Source organism: Rhinoraja longicauda, chromosome 5 (assembly GCF_053455715.1).
Source record: "Rhinoraja longicauda isolate Sanriku21f chromosome 5, sRhiLon1.1, whole genome shotgun sequence".
Taxonomy (NCBI): domain Eukaryota; kingdom Metazoa; phylum Chordata; class Chondrichthyes; order Rajiformes; family Arhynchobatidae; genus Rhinoraja; species Rhinoraja longicauda.
The window spans coordinates 58,036,299-58,057,178 of NC_135957.1; the positions used below are offsets into that span (position 1 = coordinate 58,036,299).

At 43.0% G+C, this 20,880-nt stretch overlaps 1 protein-coding gene across 1 annotated transcript; it reads left to right on the plus strand.

Annotated features, from left to right (window-relative positions):
- Positions 1-3,845: 3,845 nt before the first annotated feature.
- On the plus strand, positions 3,846-20,595 carry LOC144594023 (nephrocan-like). Its single transcript, XM_078400186.1, has 3 exons — positions 3,846-4,196; positions 15,232-16,133; positions 19,427-20,595. The coding sequence occupies exons 1-3, from the start codon at positions 4,011-4,013 to the stop codon at positions 19,887-19,889; spliced, it is 1,551 nt and encodes a 516-aa protein (XP_078256312.1). The 5' UTR covers positions 3,846-4,010; the 3' UTR covers positions 19,890-20,595.
- Positions 20,596-20,880: the final 285 nt, after the last annotated feature.

The following is a 20,880-nucleotide window of genomic DNA, read 5'->3' on the forward strand; positions in this document are numbered from 1 at the left end:
TGTGATTCAAGTACCAAATCCCATTAAAGATGTGGTCACAGACAATGGGTTAAATGACCTCTTTTCATTCTCACAGATTTCAAAGATTTGGTGATCATACATGAGGCAGAAGTGCCATAATTGGCACTGTTTAATGTCATCACCTATTTCAACAAATTCAGCGGCTTGCATGCGATTAGTTAAAAATAAAAGAAAAAGTGGATCAAAGAGGTTAGAGAACAGTATCCTGAAATTTCCAGCAACATTCCTGCTTTAAACTGCTCAGTTCGTGATTTGGTTATAAGTTTTAGTCAATACCGCATCACCCATAGATTAATGCTTGTTAAAAAAAAATGTGTTCAATAAACTGTGCCCATGTGCATAAATACAATTCAATCATGAAATAGATCAAATGTGTAAAGGCATTTAACAGAAAAATAATTGGACAAAAGTTAACTGTGAGTCAGACAGAAATAATTGAAAGGATGAATTAAAGCTTGGTTTAAAGGGTACACCAAGGAAAGTTGTGAAGGAAGAAAGATGAAGAAGCAGAGGATTAGGGAATTCCAGGGCTTAATGCCTCAATAGATGATGCATGCTCACCAAAAGGACTCTGGAATTTTCAAGAGGCCAGGTTTGGAGGAATGCAGTGTTATTAGTGCATTGTGGGGGCTACAGAAAGCTGTCAAAATAGGAGTAAGATCATAAGAACAAGGCTTTGGGGGGAGACTTAAACTTAAGTTATTGGGGGGAACTGAAATATAATGTACATCAACTGTCAACGTTTTGGGTGAGTTTTGAAACAATGATGGTTGTGAACTAGAAATGTTAACATAGCCCTTCCTCCATCCCCAGTCCTACTTGTAATAATTGAAAAAGGCAGGTAGTAAAGGCATGATTGACGGCTTCTTTGACAGACAAGCTGAAGTAGAGGGAAAGGTGGCAATGCCACAGAGGTACAACTTGGCAATTTTTATGTAATGGATAAAGTGGTTTTAATACAGATCAGAGTCAAATAGGATGATAAGTCTGCAAAAAGTCTGATTAAACCCATGATAGGGATAGGTGATACATTTAAACATTAGAAGCGTTAGGAATTTCTGGCAGGGTTAAAGACAATTGCTTTCTTTGTTCTTCCACATATTTAGTTGGACAGAATTGTGCCTTAAGAGAGGTTATTGGATAAACAATCTTCCAAAACTAATAGTATCAACAATGTTTGTGGAGTTTTGCTTTGGTGTCATTGTTCGAAGCGTAGGACCAAGATAAATCTTCAGTGAAATTCAAAATTAGTTATGAGGGAGAGTTGAGAAATATCTTTATCTTCATTCATACTTTGGATAACACTAGAGGACCAGTTCAGTTCAGGTTAGTTTTTTGTCACATGTAATACCGAGGTACAGTAAAAAGCTTTTGTCAGCAGAAAGACAACATATGATTACAATTGAGCGATTTACAGTGTATAGATACATGATAAGGGAATAACGTTTAGTGCGAGGTAAAGCCAGCAAAGTCCAATGAAGGATAAAGAGGCAGATAATAGTTCAGCACTGCTCCCTGGTTGTGGTAGGATGATTCAGTTGCCTGACAACAGCTGGAAGGAAACCGTTCCTGAATCTGGAGATGTGCATTTTCACACTTCTATACCTTTTGTCTGATGGGAGAGGGGAAAAGAGGGAGTGGCCAAGGTGCGTCGACTCGTTATTATGATTATGGTTTTTCAAGAGAGAGATAATTTAGCTCTTGGGGCTAAGGGAATGAAGGGATATGGGGAAAAAGCCGGAACGGGTACTGATTTTGGATGATCAGCCATGATCATATTGAATGGCGGTGCCGGCTCGAAGGGCCGAATGGCCTACTCCTGCACCTATTTTCTATGTTTCTATGCTTCTATGTTTCTATGCTGCTGGCCTTGCAGAGGCAGCGTGAGGTATAAATGGAGGTCGGTTTGTGTTTAATTTTATTTTATTGCATTTAATGTTTTATTCCATTTCATGTTTATCCCTAAAGTGCCCTCAAGAACAAATTTGCTGTTGGAGAGATAGTCGTTGATTTAGAAGGTGAAAACCTAACAGTGGAGGTTTGAAAGCAAAAGAAACTTGGAGATGGGTCATACTGTTCAAGGGTAGAGAGGTCGAGAGCAATTTATTAAAATTGGAGGTGATGACTTAAGATGAGAAATGACATCTGAAGAGAGAATTGACAATGACACCAGGCAAGGGAGAGATATTGTACGACCTGTAATTTAATGACGGTAAGAGCAAGGGACGTGCTTCATGATGTTCAAAAAGTGCTCGAGGGAGAGGAATCAAAATTTGAAAAAAGATGTAGGTTCAGGAAGATCGGATTCATGGAGGAAAGGGAAATTGCGACTTGGAGAGCTGGACTACAACTAATTTGGGGGAGATTAAAAATGATGATCCCATTGATTTACGACTACATATAGGACATTTGCATTAAAGAGCACAGGAACAACTTTCACAGATACAATTTGAGAATTTAGATGGAGGCAGAAACCATGTAAAGGTTTGAAGACTGTACAGGTGCACATTGTAAAAAGACGTTGGGTTCAATACAATTAAGAGAATGGAACTGATTTGCTTCCTCTCCCCCAATACTACAGCATTCTAATGCTTCAGAATTTCCACAATTCCAGTTTCATGTACATCCCAAATCTCCTTTTCTTCGCCTTTAGCAGTTATGCCTTCGCGTGCCCAGTTTCTAAGATCTGGAATTCATCCTTAAGCACTATTAACAATATGCAAAAAACAATCAAAATAGTGAAATGATACTGTTTTTTTATATTGTTTTCTGCTCAAAATATCTTTGCCACAGAACCATGGTCTGGATATACCTTTTCTCTTCAGTAAGGATCCCATCTGTATTAACAATATTAACAATATTGTTAATACAGATGGGATCCGTACTGAAGGATCCCATGAGCAGAAAACAATATAAAAAAACAGTATCATTTCACTATTTTGATGGTATTTTGCACTGCAACCTTTCATATGTAAAACTGTTGTTAAGCAAGCACAATGCTACAATTGTGCCACAAGGTTTAAATATAAAGTAACCACAATGTGGCTATGAGGTACGATTAGATTTTAATACTTGGTTTATTGTACACATTGGCCTAATTTTTAAAAGGACAAGTTTAATGGTCAACAGGCAATTAGTTGGAACTTAGTCTTGCCAAGTAACATTTGACTGATCAACATTAGGAATTAACTAAACTTTGCAAAGTTGCCCTCTTGAGCACACAGTGGGTGTACAGGGAAGAATGAAGCTTACTCTCTTACTCTGCTTCCTAGTTTAAAACGGAATCCAAAATATGACAAAGCATGTCAGCAACGACTGGTAACATGACCAGTATTTTGCAATCCCATCAACAATTTAAAATCTACCTAGGGTTTAAAAAGAGGTATTTTCTCTTTAAAATGTAAAATGCACATTCGTTTCCTCTTATCTTAAAGATCGCGAACTCACCTTGGGAGTCCCTAGCCACCTGTGGCAACAAATGTTATTGGGCTTTTGTTTACATCAGCGGGTTAGAAACGACAGCGAGGACCTGGAATGTAATATCATTGTAACTATACAAAGTGGTGTTATCTCAACGCAGCAGCAAAAACAGGCCCGAGACGAAAAAGAAAACCAAAAATAATCCTCCTGTTTGCTGATGGACAACCTACACAATAGACAATTGAGTAATTTTGCGACAGCGTTTCTATGAGTACTGTGCGTCTTTGCAAATATCAGGGTAATATACTATTGTCTGGGTCTGGCTTTTCCGTTTGCTACAAAGAATTTACTTTTTAGGCAAGATAATACGGGTTCTTTTCTTTGATCGATGTTTCCAATCAGAGCAACACAGTCGCACGAGAGACACCAAGTTTAAAAGGGAGAGATAGAAAAGACATTTTCAGAGATTGGGATTTTTCCAGCGAAAGCAGAACGGGTTCTGTATTGACATCCGTGTATTCTGGACCATTAGTAATCAATACTGGTAGATCTTGAAGCAAAAAAAAATAATGTTGTTATTGTTTTATTTTTCTATGTTATCCTTTCTGATTACATGCAATGGCGATTGCCCCACAAGATGTGTTTGTGATTCCTTCAAATCAGTGCAATGCTACAGAGTTACTTCTGTGCCTAAAGCCATCCCAACGGATACCAGAAAACTCCACCTCGGACACAACAACATCAAACAGCTGCGGGTGAGAGGAAAAAAAACTGCACAGGGAGCTTTTATTCGTGGTCTAATGCAGATCTCGCTGCGAGTTATTTCATTAATTTGGGCCCAGAGTTATTCTTGTGTACAACTATATCTTCTTCGATTTGTTCGCCTTTTAAAAAAAAATCACTTCAATTATTATTGATATATTTTTAGCCACCAGTGCATTTGATTAGTTATTTTCACGAACGAGCTAGTTTGCTTTGGTGATTTCCAACATGATTCATTTGGAATCTGAAAGGGAAATTCTGAATGTGACGAATAATTAGACGAGACAATGTAAACGAAAACGCAGGAAAGATATCATACCAAAAAAAAAATCATAAATCAACAATCCTTATGGAAACTCTGCCATTTATTAAATGGAATTAAATACCTATTCGTGAAATGGCACAGGATGAGCTTGACACCAATCTGTCCGGATGTTAGCTCTTCAAATTTCAGTCATTTGAATTAAACTGCTAATCATATTATTTTTGTACCTGGAAAGCAAAATTAAAATAATATTCTTTAGAGTCAGCATTGACTTGAATGTTTTTGAATCGAAAGATGCGTGGGTTATCTAATTATGCTGGAGTGAACAGCGTTTATCTTGTGGGCGGAATGGAATTGAGTTAGTGAGAACTTTTCGAATTCCCTGGCCTCCCTGTGGATCCCATTCCAACCTCCGCTTCTGGTTCTGGAGATTTCAAAACAAAGATTCACGTCGACTCGTTAATGTCGTGGCAGTGCAGAGGGAATGCATCACAGCTCTCTAGCTGGTAGCCCGTTTGGCGTGAAACCGTTTTCCCCCTGAAAGGAGGCCATTTGGTTTATAGCAGCTCTATGTAAGAGCAGTCACGGATTTTCGCTCTCAACCAGTCCTGAATTCCTCCCCATACCCATGTGAAAATCTTAGTGTCTTGCATTGCATTTGGTTTTGTAAAGTTTATAATACTGTACAATATATTAATGCTATAGGTGGACACAAAATGCTGGAGTAACTCAGGGGGTCACCCATTCCTTCTCTCCAGAGATGCTGCCTGACCCGCTGAATTACTCCAGCATTTTGTGTCTACCTTCAATCTTAACCAGCATCTGCAGGTTTTTTCCCCGAGGCATATTAACGTTATAGTTATGTGACTATTAATTGTATTGTTATTATTATTGTGTGGGAGTTTGATTAGTCAGTCTCGCTCCACATTCATTTTGGGTTCGGCTGGCAATTGTTATATTAGGGACTAGTGTATTTTGTGTAGTGCAGAAAGTGGCCTGGTGGACACATGGAGCCTGCATGTTGAGTTGCCTGTTACGGTGACAGCTGATGATTAAAGCCAAGAACCCAACTGTAGCCCGATTATTACCCACAGCGCAGAAGACTGGAGCATTCAAAGCTAAAATGTAAGATTACACTTAACCATCTCCATTTTGAATTCTGCTGCTAAATCTACCTCCCCTGCAACCCTCTGGATGTGCCTTCTAGATCCAGACGATTCTCTGCAAAACAAATTCTTCTCCTGGTGTCACATTTGGTTCTTTTGCCAATTACTTTCATTTAGTGATCCCTTGTTTTTGATCTTTTTACCAATGAAAACAATTCCCCAGTATGAATGAAGCTATGGGATCTGTGAAAGATCTTTAATCGACATTTCTTCCCTATTTTTACCATGGAGAAAGAAATACAATACAATATCTTTATTGTCATTGTACAAGTGCAATGGGATTAAGAATGCCACTTCCTTCCATATCAATGCTATAGAATATATAAATAAATCATGGCGAAAATGAAAACAACAAAGGGGGGGAATAAAGGGAAACAAGGTAAAGTGCAAAAAAGGTTCATGCAGGGGGTCAGTTGTGCCAGATGACCCTGGGGGCAGAGACAGATCATGGCGGGCTCTCAGCAGGTCCGATTCAGAACAGCTATAGCTCTACAATACAATACAATATATCTTTATTGTCATTGTACAGGGGTACAAAGAGATTGGGAATGCGGTTTCCATACGATGCAATAAATTAATTAGCAAATCAGTACAAATTTATACATCCCAGTGAAACAAAATTAGAAACAGTCTTAAAACAGTATAAAGTTCAAGTAGGTCTGTGCCGGTTCACTGTGCGATGTGACCTTGCAGATGTGCAGATTGATTCCTGGGATGGCAGGACTTTCATATGAAGAAAGACTGGATAGACTCTGCTTGTACTCGCTGGAATTTAGAAGATTGAGGGGGGATCTTATAGAAACTTACAAAATTCTTAAGGGGTTGGACAGGCTAGATGCAGGAAGATTGTTCCCGATGTTGGGGAAGTCCAGAACAAGGGGTCATAGTTTAAGGATAAGGGGGAAGTCTTTTAGGACCGAGATGAGAAAGTTTTTTTTCACACAGAGAGTGGTGAATCTGTGAATTCTCCGCCACAGAAGGTAGTTGAGGCCAGTTCATTGGCTATATTTAAGAGGGAGTTAGATGTGGCCCTTGTGGCTAAAGGGATCAGGGGGTATGGAGAGAAGGCAGGTACGGGATACTGAGTTGGATGATCAGCCATGATCATATTGAATGGCGGTGCAGGCTTGAAGGGCCGAATGGCCTACTCCTGCACCTATTTTCTATGTTTCTATGTGACTATCCGGCTCAGCAGGACCGGTTCATAGCAGCTATGGCCCTGGGGATGAAGCTGTTCCCGAGTCTGGAGGTGCGGGCTTAGAAGGCCTTGTAGCGTCTGCCCGATGGTAGAATTTTGAACAGACTATTGCAAGGGTATGAGGAGTTTTTGTGAATGCTGGTGGCTTTACTGAGGCTTCGTGTGTTGTAGATGCCCTCCAAGGCTGGTAGCTGTGTTCCGATAATCTTCTGAGCTCTATGGACTACCCACTGAAGAGTTCTCCTCTCTGCCTCCATGCAGCTGAGATACCACACATAAATGCCGTATGTCAGTATGCTCTCTGTGGTGCAGCGGTAGAAGGTCATCAGTAACTGTTGGGGCAGACTGACCTTTTTTTAGCGTTCTCAGGGAAAACAGCAGTTGCTGTGCTTTCTTGACTAGCGCAGCGGTGTTGGTGGATCATGTGAGGTCCTCTGAAATGTGTGTGCCCAGAAACCTGAAGCTGGACACTCTCACCACTTCGTCCCCGTTGATGAGGACTGGAGGGTATTCCGCATTCTGTGACCTTCTAAAGTAGATAATTAGCTCCTTGGTTTTTGATGTGTTTAGGGACAGGTTGTTCTCTGAGCACCAGTTCGCCATTAAGATCAGGGAACTCGAGAAAATTAATGGGAATATCTTGGGGATAGTCTGCACTACAGTAGACATGGCAAACGTTTGGACTACAGCTGGTCGCCTTAAAACGTATAAAGGTAAATAAATCTCTGGTGTTGATCAGGAATATCCAAGAACACTGGAAATTTGAAGAAATAATTGCAGGAGCTCTGGCTGCGATATTGGTGAAGCCTTGGAGTATTGTGTTTGGTGTTGGTCACCATACTATGAGAAAAATTCCATTAAGCTGAGAGAGTGCAGAAAAGATTTATGATGTTAGGACTTGAGTGTTCGAGGGAGGAGTTGGACAGGCTACATTCCTTGGAATGTACGAGACTGAGGGGTGAATCTATATACTAATACTCTTATTTGTTTGTTTGAGAGTATGTTGGGAGGAGAGTGTGCTGCACCAATGCAGGAGAGGCAACCCTAGGGGGGAGGGGGGAAGAGCCGGAGAGGGGGCGGGGGTAGAGGGGGAGGGGGATGGGGGGAAGAAGGGGAGGGGGCAAGCGGGGAGGGAGCGGGAGGGGGGCGAAGGGGAGGGGGGGCGAGGGAGGGAGGGGGAGAGGGTAGTGGAGGGGAGGGGGTAGTGGAGGGGAGGGGGTAGTGGGGGGGAGAGGGGTGGGGAGGAGTGAGTGGTGGGAGAGGGGAGGGGGGAGTGTGGAAGGAGAGGGTGCTGCATCAATGCAGGAGAGGCAACCCTAGGAGGGAGGAGGGAAGTGTGGGAGAGGGGGAGGGGGGGGAAGAGGGCAAGGGGGGAGGGGGGCAAGCGGGGAGGGAGCGGGATGGGGGCGAATGGGAGGGGGCGAGGAGGCTAGGGAGGGAGTGGGTAGGGTAGTGGGGGGAGAGGGGAGGGGATAGTGGGGGGAGAGGGGAGGGGGAGTGGGGGGAAGGGGGGAGTGAGGGGTGGGAGAGGGGAGGAGGGAGTGGGGGAGGAGAGGGTGCTGTACCAATGCAGGAGTGGTTTGGGCCCAACGTGGTCTAGTTACTGTTAAAACACAAAGTATGTGCTCTGACACCAGGATGAGTGCTCAACCAAGAAAACCAAGCCCAATGCCAAAGTAGTATCTAAACTACCTATACACATTTATGCCGTAGGACAATAACTAACTTCATTTTCATTAATAGTTATTGTCCTATAATTATTACTGATTTTATAGTGGTGTATAAAATAATGAAGGAAATAAATAAGATGAATGCAGTGTCATTTTTACATGGTGGGAATCAAGTACTAGAGGGCATAGGTTTAAAGTGAGAGGGGAAAGGTTTAAACCTGAGGTGCAAACATTTCACACGATGAGTGGGTATATTGAACAGGTTGCCAGAATAAATGGTTGAGGCAGCTACGATAACAACATTTAAAAAGACATTTTGACAGGTACATAGAAAGGAAAGGTTCAGAGGGATATGGGTTAAATGCAGGAAACTGGAACTAGCATTGATGAACATCTTAGTTGGCATGGCCACATTGTGCTGAAAGGCCTAATTTCATTTTCCATGACTATTCTGTCTCCCATTCATGCTCTTAAAAACCTCTATTAGAACCCCTTGCCATCTCCTTTTTTCCAAGGAGAACAACCTTGGGGTATCCCAATAGTGGGGGGGAGGGGTTAACAAATTGTGAATATGAAGATGAGGTAAAAGGGAATACAGGAGATATTGCAAAAGACTCTCGGAAGAATGGGAACAGAAGTTCTAGAGCGGAAAAGAAATTAAGGGCAGGGCCAATTGTGAACGATGTGAGAGGGGAGGTAAATACAGAAGTTAAAGTGTTGTACTTAAATGCGCGTAGTATAAAAAATAAAGTGGATGAGCTTGAGGCTCAGTTAGTCATGGGCAAGTATGATGTTGTAGGGATCACTGAGACATGGCTACAAGAGGACCAGGGCTGGGAACTGAATATTCAGGGGTACACAACGTATAGAAAAGACAGACAGGTGGGCAGAGGGGGTGGGGTTGCTCTGATGGTAAGGAATGATATTCATTCCCTTGCAAGGGGTGACATAGAATCAGGAGATGTTGAATCAGTATGGATAGAAATGAGAAATTGTAAGGGTAAAAAGACCCTAATGGGAGTTATCTATAGGCCCCCAAACAGTAGCCTCGACTTAGGGTGCAAGTTAAATCAGGAGATAAAATTGGCGTGTCAAAAATGTAATGCTACGGTGGTTATGGGAGATTTCAACATGCAGGTAGACTGGGAAAATCAGGTTGGAAATGGACCCCAGGAAAGAGAGTTTGTAGAGTGCCTTCGAGATGGATTCTTAGAACAGCTTGTACTGGAGCCTACCAGGGAGAAGGCAATTCTGGATTTAGTGTTGTGTAATGATCCTGATCTGATAAGGGGACTAGAGGTAAAAGAGCCATTAGGAGGCAGTGATCACAACATGATAAGTTTTACTCTGCAAATGGAAAGGCAGAAGGGAAAATCGGAAGTGTCGGTATTACAGTATAGCAAAGGGGATTACAGAGGCATGAGGCGGGAGCTGGCCAAAATTGATTGGAAGGAGGCCCTAGCAGGGAAGACGGTAGAACAGCAATGGCAGGTATTCCTGGGAATAATGCAGAGGTTGCAGGATCAATTTATTCCAAAGAGGTGGAAAGACTCTAAGGGGAGTAAGAGACACCTGTGGCTGACGAGGGAAGTCAGGGACAGCATAAAAATTAAGGAGAGGAAGTATAACATAGCAAAGAAGAGTGGGAAGACAGAGGATTGGGACTCTTTTAAAGAGCAACAAAAGTTAACTAAAAAGGCAATACGAGGAGAAAAGATGAGGTACGAGGGTAAACTAGCCAATAATATAAAGGAGGATAGCAAAAGTTTTTTTAGGTACGTGAAGAGGAAAAAAATAGTCAAGGCAAATGTGGGTCCCTTGAAGACAGAAGCAGGGGAATTTATTATGGGGAACAAAGAAATGGCAGACGAGTTAAACCGTTACTTTGGATCTGTCTTCACTGAGGAAGATACACACAATCTCCCAAATGTTCTAGGGGCTGGAGAACCTAGGGTGATGGAGGAACTGAAGGAAATCCACATTAGGCAGGAAATGGTTTTGGGTAGACTGATGGGACTGAAGGCTGATAAATCCCCAGGGCCTGATGGTCTGCATCCCAGAGTACTTAAGGAGGTGGCTCTAGAAATAGTGGAAGCATTGGAGATCATTTTTCAATGTTCTATAGATTCAGGATCAGTTCCTGTGGATTGGAGGATAGCAAATGTTATCCCACTTTTTAAGAAAGGAGGGAGAGAGAAAACGGGTAATTATAGACCAGTTAGTCTGACATCAGTGGTGGGGAAAATGCTGGAGTCAATTATAAAAGACGAAATTGCTGAGCATTTGGATAGCAGTAACGGGATCGTTCCGAGTCAGCATGGATTTACGAAGGGGAAATCATGCTTGACAAATCTACTGGAATTTTTTGAGGATGTAACTAGGAAAATTGACAAGGGAGAGTCAGTGGATGTGGTGTACCTCGACTTTCAGAAAGCCTTCGACAAGGTCCCACATAGGAGATTAGTGGGCAAAATTAGGGCACATGGTATTGGGGGTAGGGTACTGACATGGATAGAAAATTGGTTAACAGACAGAAAGCAAAGAGTGGGGATAAATGGGTCCCTTTCGGAATGGCAGGCAGTGACCAGTGGGGTACCGCAAGGTTCGGTGCTGGGACCCCAGCTATTTACGATATACATTAATGACTTAGACGGAGGGATTAAAAGTACCATTAGCAAATTTGCAGATGATACTAAGTTGGGGGGTAGTGTGAATTGTGAGGAAGATGCAATAAGGCTGCAGGGTGACCTGGACAGGTTGTGTGAGTGGGCGGATACATGGCAGATGCAGTTTAATGTAGATAAGTGTGAGGTTATTCACTTTGGAAGTAAGAATAGAAAGGCAGATTATTATCTGAATGGTGTCAAGTTAGGAGGAGGGGGAGTTCAACGAGATCTGGGTGTCCTAGTGCATCAGTCAATGAAAGGAAGCATGCAGGTTCAGCAGGCAGTGAAGAAAGCCAATGGAATGTTGGCCTTCGTAACAAGAGGAGTTGAGTATAGGAGCAAAGAGGTCCTTCTACAGTTGTACCGGGCCCTGGTGAGACCGCACCTGGAGTACTGTGTGCAGTTTTGGTCTCCAAATTTGAGGAAGGATATTCTTGCTATGGAGGGCGTGCAGCGTAGGTTCACTAGATTAATTCCCGGAATGGCGGGACTGTCGTATGTTGAAAGGCTGGAGCGATTGGGCTTGTATACACTGGAATTTAGAAGGATGAGGGGGGATCTTATTGAAACATATAAGATAATTAGGGGATTGGACACATTAGAGGCAGATAACATGTTCCCAATGTTGGGGGAGTCCAGAACAAGGGGCCACAGTTTGAGAATAAGGGGTAGGCCATTTAGAACGGAGATGAGGAAGAACTTTTTCAGTCAGAGGGTGGTGAAGGTGTGGAATTCTCTGCCTCAGAAGGCAGTGGAGGCCAGTTCGTTGGATGCTTTCAAGAGAGAGCTGGATAGAGCTCTTAAGGATAGCGGAGTGAGGGGGTATGGGGAGAAGGCAGGAACGGGGTACTGATTGATAGTGATCAGCCATGATCGCATTGAATGGCGGTGCTGGCTCGAAGGGCTGAATGGCCTACTCCTGCACCTATTGTCTATTGTCTATTGTCTAGACTCTGCCCTAGCAGCTGCGGTTCGCCTGCGGTCTTTTGTCTTTTTCTTTCTTGTCTTATTTCTAATGTTAATCGACAATAGACAATAGGTGCAGGAGGAGGCCATTCGGCCCTTTGAGCCAGCACCGCCATTCAATGTGATCATGGCTGATCATGGCTGATCATTCTCAATCAGTACCCCGTTCCTGCCTTCTCCCCATACCCCCTGACTCCGCTATCCTTAAGAGCTCTATCCAGCTCTCTCTTGAATGCATTCAGAGAATTGGCCTCCACTGCCTTCTGAGGCAGAGAATTCCACAGATTCAGAACTCTGACTGAAAATGTTTTTCCTCATCTCAGTTCTAAATGGCCTACCCCTTATTCTTAAACTGTGGCCCCTTGTTCTGGACTCCCCCAAGATTGGGAACATGTTTCCTGCCTCTAACGTGTCCAACCCCTTAATAATCTTACACGTTTCGATAAGATCTCCTCTCATCCTTCTAAATTCCAGTGTATACAAGCCTAGTCGCTCCAGTCTTTCAACATATGATAGTCCCGCCATTCCGGGAATTAACCTAGTAATTCTACGCTGCATGCACTCATTAGCAAGAATATCCTTCCTCAAATTTGGAGACCAAAACTGCACACAGTACTCCAGGTGCGGTCTCACTAGGGCCCTGTACAACTGCAGAAGGACCTCTTTGCTCCTATACTCAACTCCTCTTGTTATGAAGGCCAACATTCCATTGGCTTTCTTCACTGCCTGCTGTACCTGCATGCTTCCTTTCAGTGACTGATGCACTAGGACACCCAGATCTCGTTGTACGTCCCCTGTTCCTAACTTGACACCATGCAGATAATACTCTGCCTTCCTATTCTTACCACCAAAGTGGATAACCTCACACTTATCCACATTAAGCTGCATCTGCCATGCATCCGCCCACTCACACAACCTGTCCAAGTCACCCTGCAACCTCATAGCATCTTCCTCACAGTTCACACTACCACACAGCTTTGTATCATCTGCAAAGTCGTCCATTCCTGGAATCATAATAGATCAGTACTCTCTCTGTGAAGCTTTTATATTTTATTGTTGATTAATTTTATCTTCATAGAGATTTACCAAATCAGATCAACAAAGGCAGCCTCGATTACTCGAGGATATATGAGCATAAACAATTATAAGCAGTATTCTGCCAACTGGACTGAAGTATGCTCTGCCATTCAATAAGAAGATAATTTCTGATTTTCATCACAGCACCATTTTTCTAGGTTAACCACATGTCCCTTGATCCACCTAATATCTAAAATTCCACAAATGTCTCCTGGAAGTACTCTTGGGTATTAATATCCAAAATTCATTACCTATGAAATTTCTATCAATTTCAATCAGTGGGGAGGTGGAAAGGGATGCTGGACAGGAAGAGGATATGGAAGGAGGACACGATTAGGAGATTGGGAAGAGGAAGGGGAAGTGGAGGAAGGCAAGTGATGAGGAGAGCAAGAAGGCGAGGGGCAGTCCAAGGGATTGAGGGAAGGGATGGAGTGGAACAGAGGAATGAGCATTGAAAGAAGGGGGGAGGAAATGTTAAATCCAAAATAGCCACTTGCCCACTTGGACCATCTCCAACATCAACCTAATGTTTCTGGATCTCACCGTCTCCATCACAGGAGACAGACTATTGACCGACATCTACTACAAACCTACTGACTCCCATAGCTATCTAGACTACACTTCTACCCACCCTGCTTCCTGCAAAGACTCTATCCCCTATTCCCAATTCCTCCGTCTACACCACATCCGTGCCCAGGATGAGGTTTTCCATACAAGATCATTGGAGATGTCCTCATTCTTTAGGAAACGGGGGTTCTCCTCTTCCATTATAGATGAGGCTCACACTAGGGTCTCCTCGATATCACGCAGATCCACTCTTGTGCCCCCTCCCCCCATTTGCAACAAGGACAGAGTCCCCCTTGTCCTCACCTTCCACCCCATCAGCCATCGCATACAGCATATAATCCTCCAACACTTTTGCCACCTCCAACGGGATCCCACTAATGGCCGCATCTTTCCATCTCCACCCCTTTCTGCTTTCCGCAGAGACCGTTCCCTCTGCAACTCCCTGGTCAACTCGTCCCTTCCCACCCAAACCACCCCCTCCCCAGATACTTTCCCCGGCAACCGCAGGAATTGCAAATCCTGTCCCTTTACTCCCACCTCGTCTCCATCCAAGGACCCCAACAGTCTTTTCAGGTGAGGCAGAGGTTCACTTGCACCTCCTCCAACCTCATCTACTGTATCCGCTGTTTCAGGTGTCAACTTCTGTACATCAGCGAGACCAAGCGCAGACCCGGCGATCATTTCGCTGAACACCTCCATTCAGTCCGCCTTAACGTACCTGATCTTCCGGTTGCTCAGCACTTTAACTCCCCCTCCCATTCCCAATTTGACCTTTCTGTCCAGGGCCTCCTCCATTGTCAGAGCGAGGCCCAGCACAAGTTGGAGGAACAGCACCTCATATTTCGCTTGGGTAGCTTACACCCCAGCGGTATGAACATTGACTTCTCTAACTTCAAATAGCCCTTGCCTTCCCTCTCTCTCCATTGCCTACCCCTTCCCAGTTCTCCCACCAGTCTTACTGTCTTCGACTACATTCTGTTCCTGACCTGCCCACTCCCCTGACATCAGTCTGAAGAAGGGTCTCTACCCGAACCGTCAACCATTCCTTCCCTCCATAGATGCTGTCTGTCCCGCTGAGTTACTCCAGCATTTTGTGGCTGTAGCCACTTGCCCAGTTTGGTTCTCAACAGGTTCGTTTAGAAAATTAATTTAAATGTAAACACATATATAAAGTCCTGAATATAAAGAAAGTTATTAAAATACTTCTGTGCATGCATTTTGGAAATTAAATTTATGATGATCAGAATCCTAAATAGAAAGAACGGCTTAACATTGCAGTATGACCTGCCATACATTGTTGAGCAACCAATTGTTTACTTGGCAAATTTTATTTTCAGCCTTTCTCCTTTCCTTATCCTAACCACACTTAAAACATGTAATTGAATTTGTAGCACAGGTATTTACTGTGAATTGAATTTACATTTCAGTATCTATCTGTGTTGTTTTTTTGCAGGCATCTGATTTTGGTGGACTTAATGGAATAGAAGAGCTAGCCTTGTCCTCGTGTGGAATGGAAGCAACAGAAGCTTACACATTTTCAACGTTAACAAATCTGAGAACATTAGAGTTATGGAAAAACAAGCTGAGACGCATTCCCAGTAAACTTCCCTCCAATGTGGAGGTGCTAAAGCTGGGTAACAATAGAATTCAGGTCTTGTGTGAAGCAGACTTTGAAGGTTTGGCAAAGTTGAAGGTCCTTGATCTACAAAACAATAGGATTTCTAGAATCCATTCTAGTGTTTTGTCACCTGCTCTCAGATTAGAAAGTCTAATTTTAGATAGCAATAGACTTGATCTGTTATCAGGACCATTGAAGCTTGCTTACCTGAAACGTTTAAGCATGCAAAATAACAGAATCGCTTCACTACCTTTGAATTTCTTCAGCTTCCTACCATCACTACGTTTTCTTAGTTTATCAGGAAACTTGTTTTTCAAGATTCCACAAGGAATGCCACCGTTATTATGGTCCTTAAAAATGGACAAAAATTTGATTCGAGAGTTGCAAATGCAAGATTTATACTACCTCAAACACCTCTTTGAACTCTCCCTTTCTGAAAATCAGATCTTTACAACTAATAATGCACTGAGTTTGTCAAACTTATCGACGGTGGATCTGTCTAAAAATCAACTGAGAGCAATTCCTACTGGTCTCACATCACATCTGCGAATGTTGGATTGCAGTCACAACTTCATACAAAAAATTACACTGCAGGAATTCTCCGGAGTGTGTGGACTGAAACACTTGTTCTTGGACTACAACAACATTACCAGTATTGATCTAGATGCACTGCAGCACTGTTTACAACTTTCCGATCTAGCACTAGAGCAAAACCACCTGTCATCTTTCCCAAAAGGGTAGGTCAGTACGATGAGGTTGGGAGAAATATAGTACTTAAGTTCCATTGATTGAACCTAGATGTCAATTCATTTTGTTCCCAATTTGCTGTCAAACAGAAATATAGACTTGGTACCTGCTTTAATATCACCCATGATTTCAAGCTAATATTTTATAACAGTACGAAGCAAATTCTAGTAGACAAAGAAACAGTAATTATCTATATACTAAAACTCTCGTTTGTTTGTTCCTGAACTACAGCCAAAATGGTACATGATAGCGCGACATTTTAGGCCCACCTTACTCACCGTCGTCCCTTTGGTGCTCATGGAAGAAGTTTCATTGAAATTGGTGTTATACTTTTTAAGTTATTCACATTTTTAAGTTTAAATCCATCTCCTCGGGAGGGAGGGGGGAGGGAGGGCGGGGAGGGGGGGAGGAGAGAGGGGGGAGGAGGGTGGATAAGGGGGGTTGAGGGGGATGGAGTGGGGGGTGGAGGGGAAGGGGGAGGGGGGGGGAGCGTGGAGGAGAGGGTGCTGTGCACCAATGCAGTAGAGGTTTGGGCCCAACAGGTCCACTTGGTCTAGTATAAATTATAAGGGAGGTCTAACAAGTGCAAACTGCATTGTGTATACAAAAAAGCTCAAGAGTAAAAATGCCTTATTAAGGTGTCAAAACAGCAAAGATGGGCTCTTCATAAAACATCTATTGCTGAGATTGCCAACATGGTCAGCAAACACAATATTGATGTGTGAATGGAACAAAGCTTGTGAAGACACAGTAATCCTGTCAATATTTTGATGAGCTTTAGTTTGTAGGAGTTAAATGATCAAAATTAGATACGCTACAGATGATTTTAATTTCCTTAGTTCATAGGATTGCTGACAATTATTTTCAACTATACCAAGTGGACCCGTTGGGCCCAAAAAACCACTCCTGCATTGGTGCAGCACCCTCTCCTCCCCCCACTCCCCCCTCCCCTCTGCCCCACTACCCCCCCCTCACTCCTCCCCTCGCCCCCTCCCCCCCTCTCCCTCTACCCCCCCTCCCCCTAAGGTTGCCTCTCCTGCATTGGTGCAGCACCCTCTCCTCCCCCACTCCCCTCTCCCCCCCCACTCCCCTCTCCCCCCCCCACACTCCCCTCTCCCCCCCCCCACTCCCCTCTCCCCCCCCCACTCCCCTCTCCCCCCCCCCCACTCCCCCTCTCCCCCCCCCCACTCCCCTCTCCCCCCCCCCCCCCTCCCCCCCCCCCACTCCCCTCTCCCCCCCCCCCACTCCCCTCTCCCCCCCCCCCCACTCCCCTCTCCCCCCCCCCCCACTCCCCTCTCCCCCCCCCCCCCCCACTCCCCTCTCCACCCCCCCACTTGCCCCTCCCATCTCCTCCCTCCCCCCCCCCACCCGGGAGCAACCCATGGTTGCCGTAGCAACCCGCTTCGCGGTCCAGGCAACCGCCATTGGTGGAGCGGGGTGGGGGGAGAGTCCTGTCCCGTCCCAGTGTGGGGATGTTCAGTGGTAGACGGCGGCAGCTCTCCCACTGTTGCTGAGCCGCTGGACTCTGGGCGGCGTGGGGAAGGCGCTGAGCCGGCCGAGGAGAGGAGGGGGGATGGGGGAGCCGAGGGCAGACCCAGCACCAGGCCCAGGCCTCGGCCTCCACCAATGCCTGGCCTCACCGCCGCTGCTGTTGCTGTCGCTTTTCCCCTTGGCCCACCTCAGGCTCGCGGCTACCCGGTCACATCCAGGCCCAGGCTCGCGGCTACCCGGTCACATCCAGGCCCAGGCTCCGGCTGCTTCCCCCGGCACCAGGCCTGGCTCTCCCGCCCCCAAGAGGCAGGCGGCCAAGCCCTGCTCAACGGGTTCCAACTGTGCAGGCGCGGATGCATTTGTTCTGCGGATGCGGCGGCCATCTTACGTAAGTACCAGATCAACGGAACCCCAACTGCGCATACGCGGTTTTTTAAACTTTAAAATGTGAATAACTTTAAAATGTGAAAAAATATAACACCGATTTCAATGAAACGTCTTCCATAGGACCACGGGACGACGATGAGTAAGGTGGGTCTAAAATTGTCATGTTATTATGTACCGTTTTGGCTGTAGTTCAGGATCAGGCGAACAAACGAGAGTTTTAGTATATAGATGTTAACACAAATAATGATAATTGAATGAATTTCCTTGGGGAATCTGAACCAATGGAACCACAATCAATCTGTACAATTACTGTCGACTGTTGCAAAGAATTTGCAAAGGGAAATATATTGGCATACAATTCTTTATTGATTAGATTTTAATTAAAATACAGCACAAGGTCTTCTTGGTATTAAATTATAGTTATTGCTACAAAGTAAATAAGAAAGAGATTATATCTAGCAATCTGAAACTAGTTACAGATTCAACATGAGATAGAGTCAAGCCAAAATCTCAAATTCCAGACTTCTGAGAAGATGAAATTAGTGGATGTAGTTAAGTCACCTTGACAAACAACATAGTTTGGCCCAAGTGATTTAAGCATTTAGCTGAATGGAAAATCTGGAAGATGTCATGAGCTTTTACATTATTTGTTTTCATTTTTGTAGAAAATGAATTATTATATCAACCAAGTTTCTTCCCAAAACAGAAAATGGGATTCTACACCTTCAAAAAAGGCAGAGAATCTGCAATTGCTCTAAATAAAGAAATGTTCTCTCATTTTATCTTTTAAAATACAGTTATGTTTCAGAAAAGGTAAAACAGATGAAATATTATTTCAGTATTCCAGAAGAAAGTACTTAAAAATGTTGCAAATTATAGATCACTATCAATCTACCTAATAAGAAATACTTGGGGAAAATTCCCACGTATTTCTCAGAAGTTTGATGTAAACGTTGGATACAACAAATGAGGGAATGCCCGGGGAAATTCTGGCATGAACATCCTTGTTTTGTGGTTACACAACAGATTGTATTGATTGATCTACATATTGTCATTTCCAGATTGGATTTCTCAAAATTCCTTCTCATGGGTTCCATCTTTCAACTTCCCACTTGCCTATTGATCATAGTAAAAGTATTCTGACCTTCTGTCTCACAGTAATTTTGTTCACAATCCTTGTCTTCCTCTACTGCCACCCTATTGCTTTGCACGTTATCTTTCATCTGAGCCTTTGGTGCCTTCCATTTCGGCTTCCTAGGAATTCTACTTATAGTGGAAGATGTCCCTGTAACTTTTTCTGGTGTCAATGCATTCTGTATTTACACATTAAAAAAAATGTATTTATTAATAGCTGAATATTTTAACATAATTCCAATGATTTGTTTTTACCTTTTGTCTTCTTCAGGCTTCCTGATACTCTTGTAAGGCTAGACTTGAAAGGAAATAACATAAAGGACATTTGCAAAGAGTCAGTTAAAAATCTGAAACAGCTGCAAGTTCTAAACCTGCGTAATAACAGGTTGTCATCTCTAACCCCTGAAGTGTTCGCATACTTTCCACGGCTCAGGCGACTTTATTTAGATGGGAACCCCTGGAACTGTACATGTGATCTCATAAAAATAAGAGATTTATTAACTGTGAAACAATTAGAAATTAAAAGTGGTGATTGTGCAAGCCCAGCTTATTATCAAGGTGAGACCTGGCTATCTTCCACAAAAATTCTGAATAGCTGTGGATATAATATTTGGCATGGAGTGAAGACAAAAGCATTTCTTGAAAGTTATGCAAGAGTAGCACAGAAGCATGATAACACAAACATCGATGGCCCAACTGACTATGAAGATTATTATGACTATGATACATATTGAAAATCAATGTCTAAGACACAAAATATTTTTTAATTTCTGATTGTATATTTGACATGCAATGGTAAACAATCTTCCAGTGTAACTTGGATTTTATGCTTACATTTTAATTTTGTCTTCACACTGCCTGCTAAATAGTATGTAAATATTTAAAATAGATAATCATGAGTCTTCTTTGATTGTTTTCTCTGTTGACCTATAGTTTAGATTTCTGCATTGTCACTGCATGCTTAGGTAAGATTTGTATGAGCAATCACCCAACTATATACATGAGCATAAAGCTCTGAACAATCATTTAAAATTTAAATTTGGAATGATCGGATGTTTTGCCTCTGGTCATTTAAAATAAATAGATGTCCCAGACAATTCATTTTGATTCAAATATTAATCTTAAAAAAATGCACATTTCCAAATAAAAAGATCACATGTCTGGAAGCTATACTCTGCTTTAAATCAGCACTGCCACAAAATCAAAAATATGGATAACATGATGTATTATTTAATTTAACTATATTGCTGTTTTACTTTAATTTTACATTGAACTGGCATTATTGTTCTTCTACCTTTAGATTGCCAATATTGAATGGATTGCAAATATTGATTATCAGTTTGTACTAATTATATTACTAATATCAAATATGATTACAAATAATAAAAATAAGTTCAGGTATCCTATCAGCAATGGTGTAATCACTTGAATGATGAATTTGGAATAAAGATTTTTTTTTAAATGAAGCATTTTATTTCAAGAAGCAAATCATTAAAAATGCAGATTACTATCAGAAACCGAGTAATGACATATTCAATAATTAATACATGACAATTTAAAAACATTTGTTAAAGAACAAATTCACACACTGATATTCATATGGGCCAGAGTTTGTCCCCAGTGGCAAAGGAATATAACTCATCATTCACCTTGTTGGCAGCTGATGCAAAGTTGGCAGCTGACACACGCATTTATGAGTAAACCAGCAGAGATTGTCATAAAGCC

Bases quoted from the DNA above. Each gene is read 5' to 3' on its own strand.
- LOC144594023 (XM_078400186.1), top strand. From the start codon at position 4,011: ATGTTGTTATTGTTTTATTTTTCTATGTTATCCTTTCTGATTACATGC. The intron at 4,197-15,231 runs GTGAGAGGAAAA...GTTTTTTTGCAG, and splicing joins ACAACATCAAACAGCTGCGG to GCATCTGATTTTGGTGGACT. The intron at 16,134-19,426 runs GTAGGTCAGTAC...TGTCTTCTTCAG, and splicing joins CTGTCATCTTTCCCAAAAGG to GCTTCCTGATACTCTTGTAA.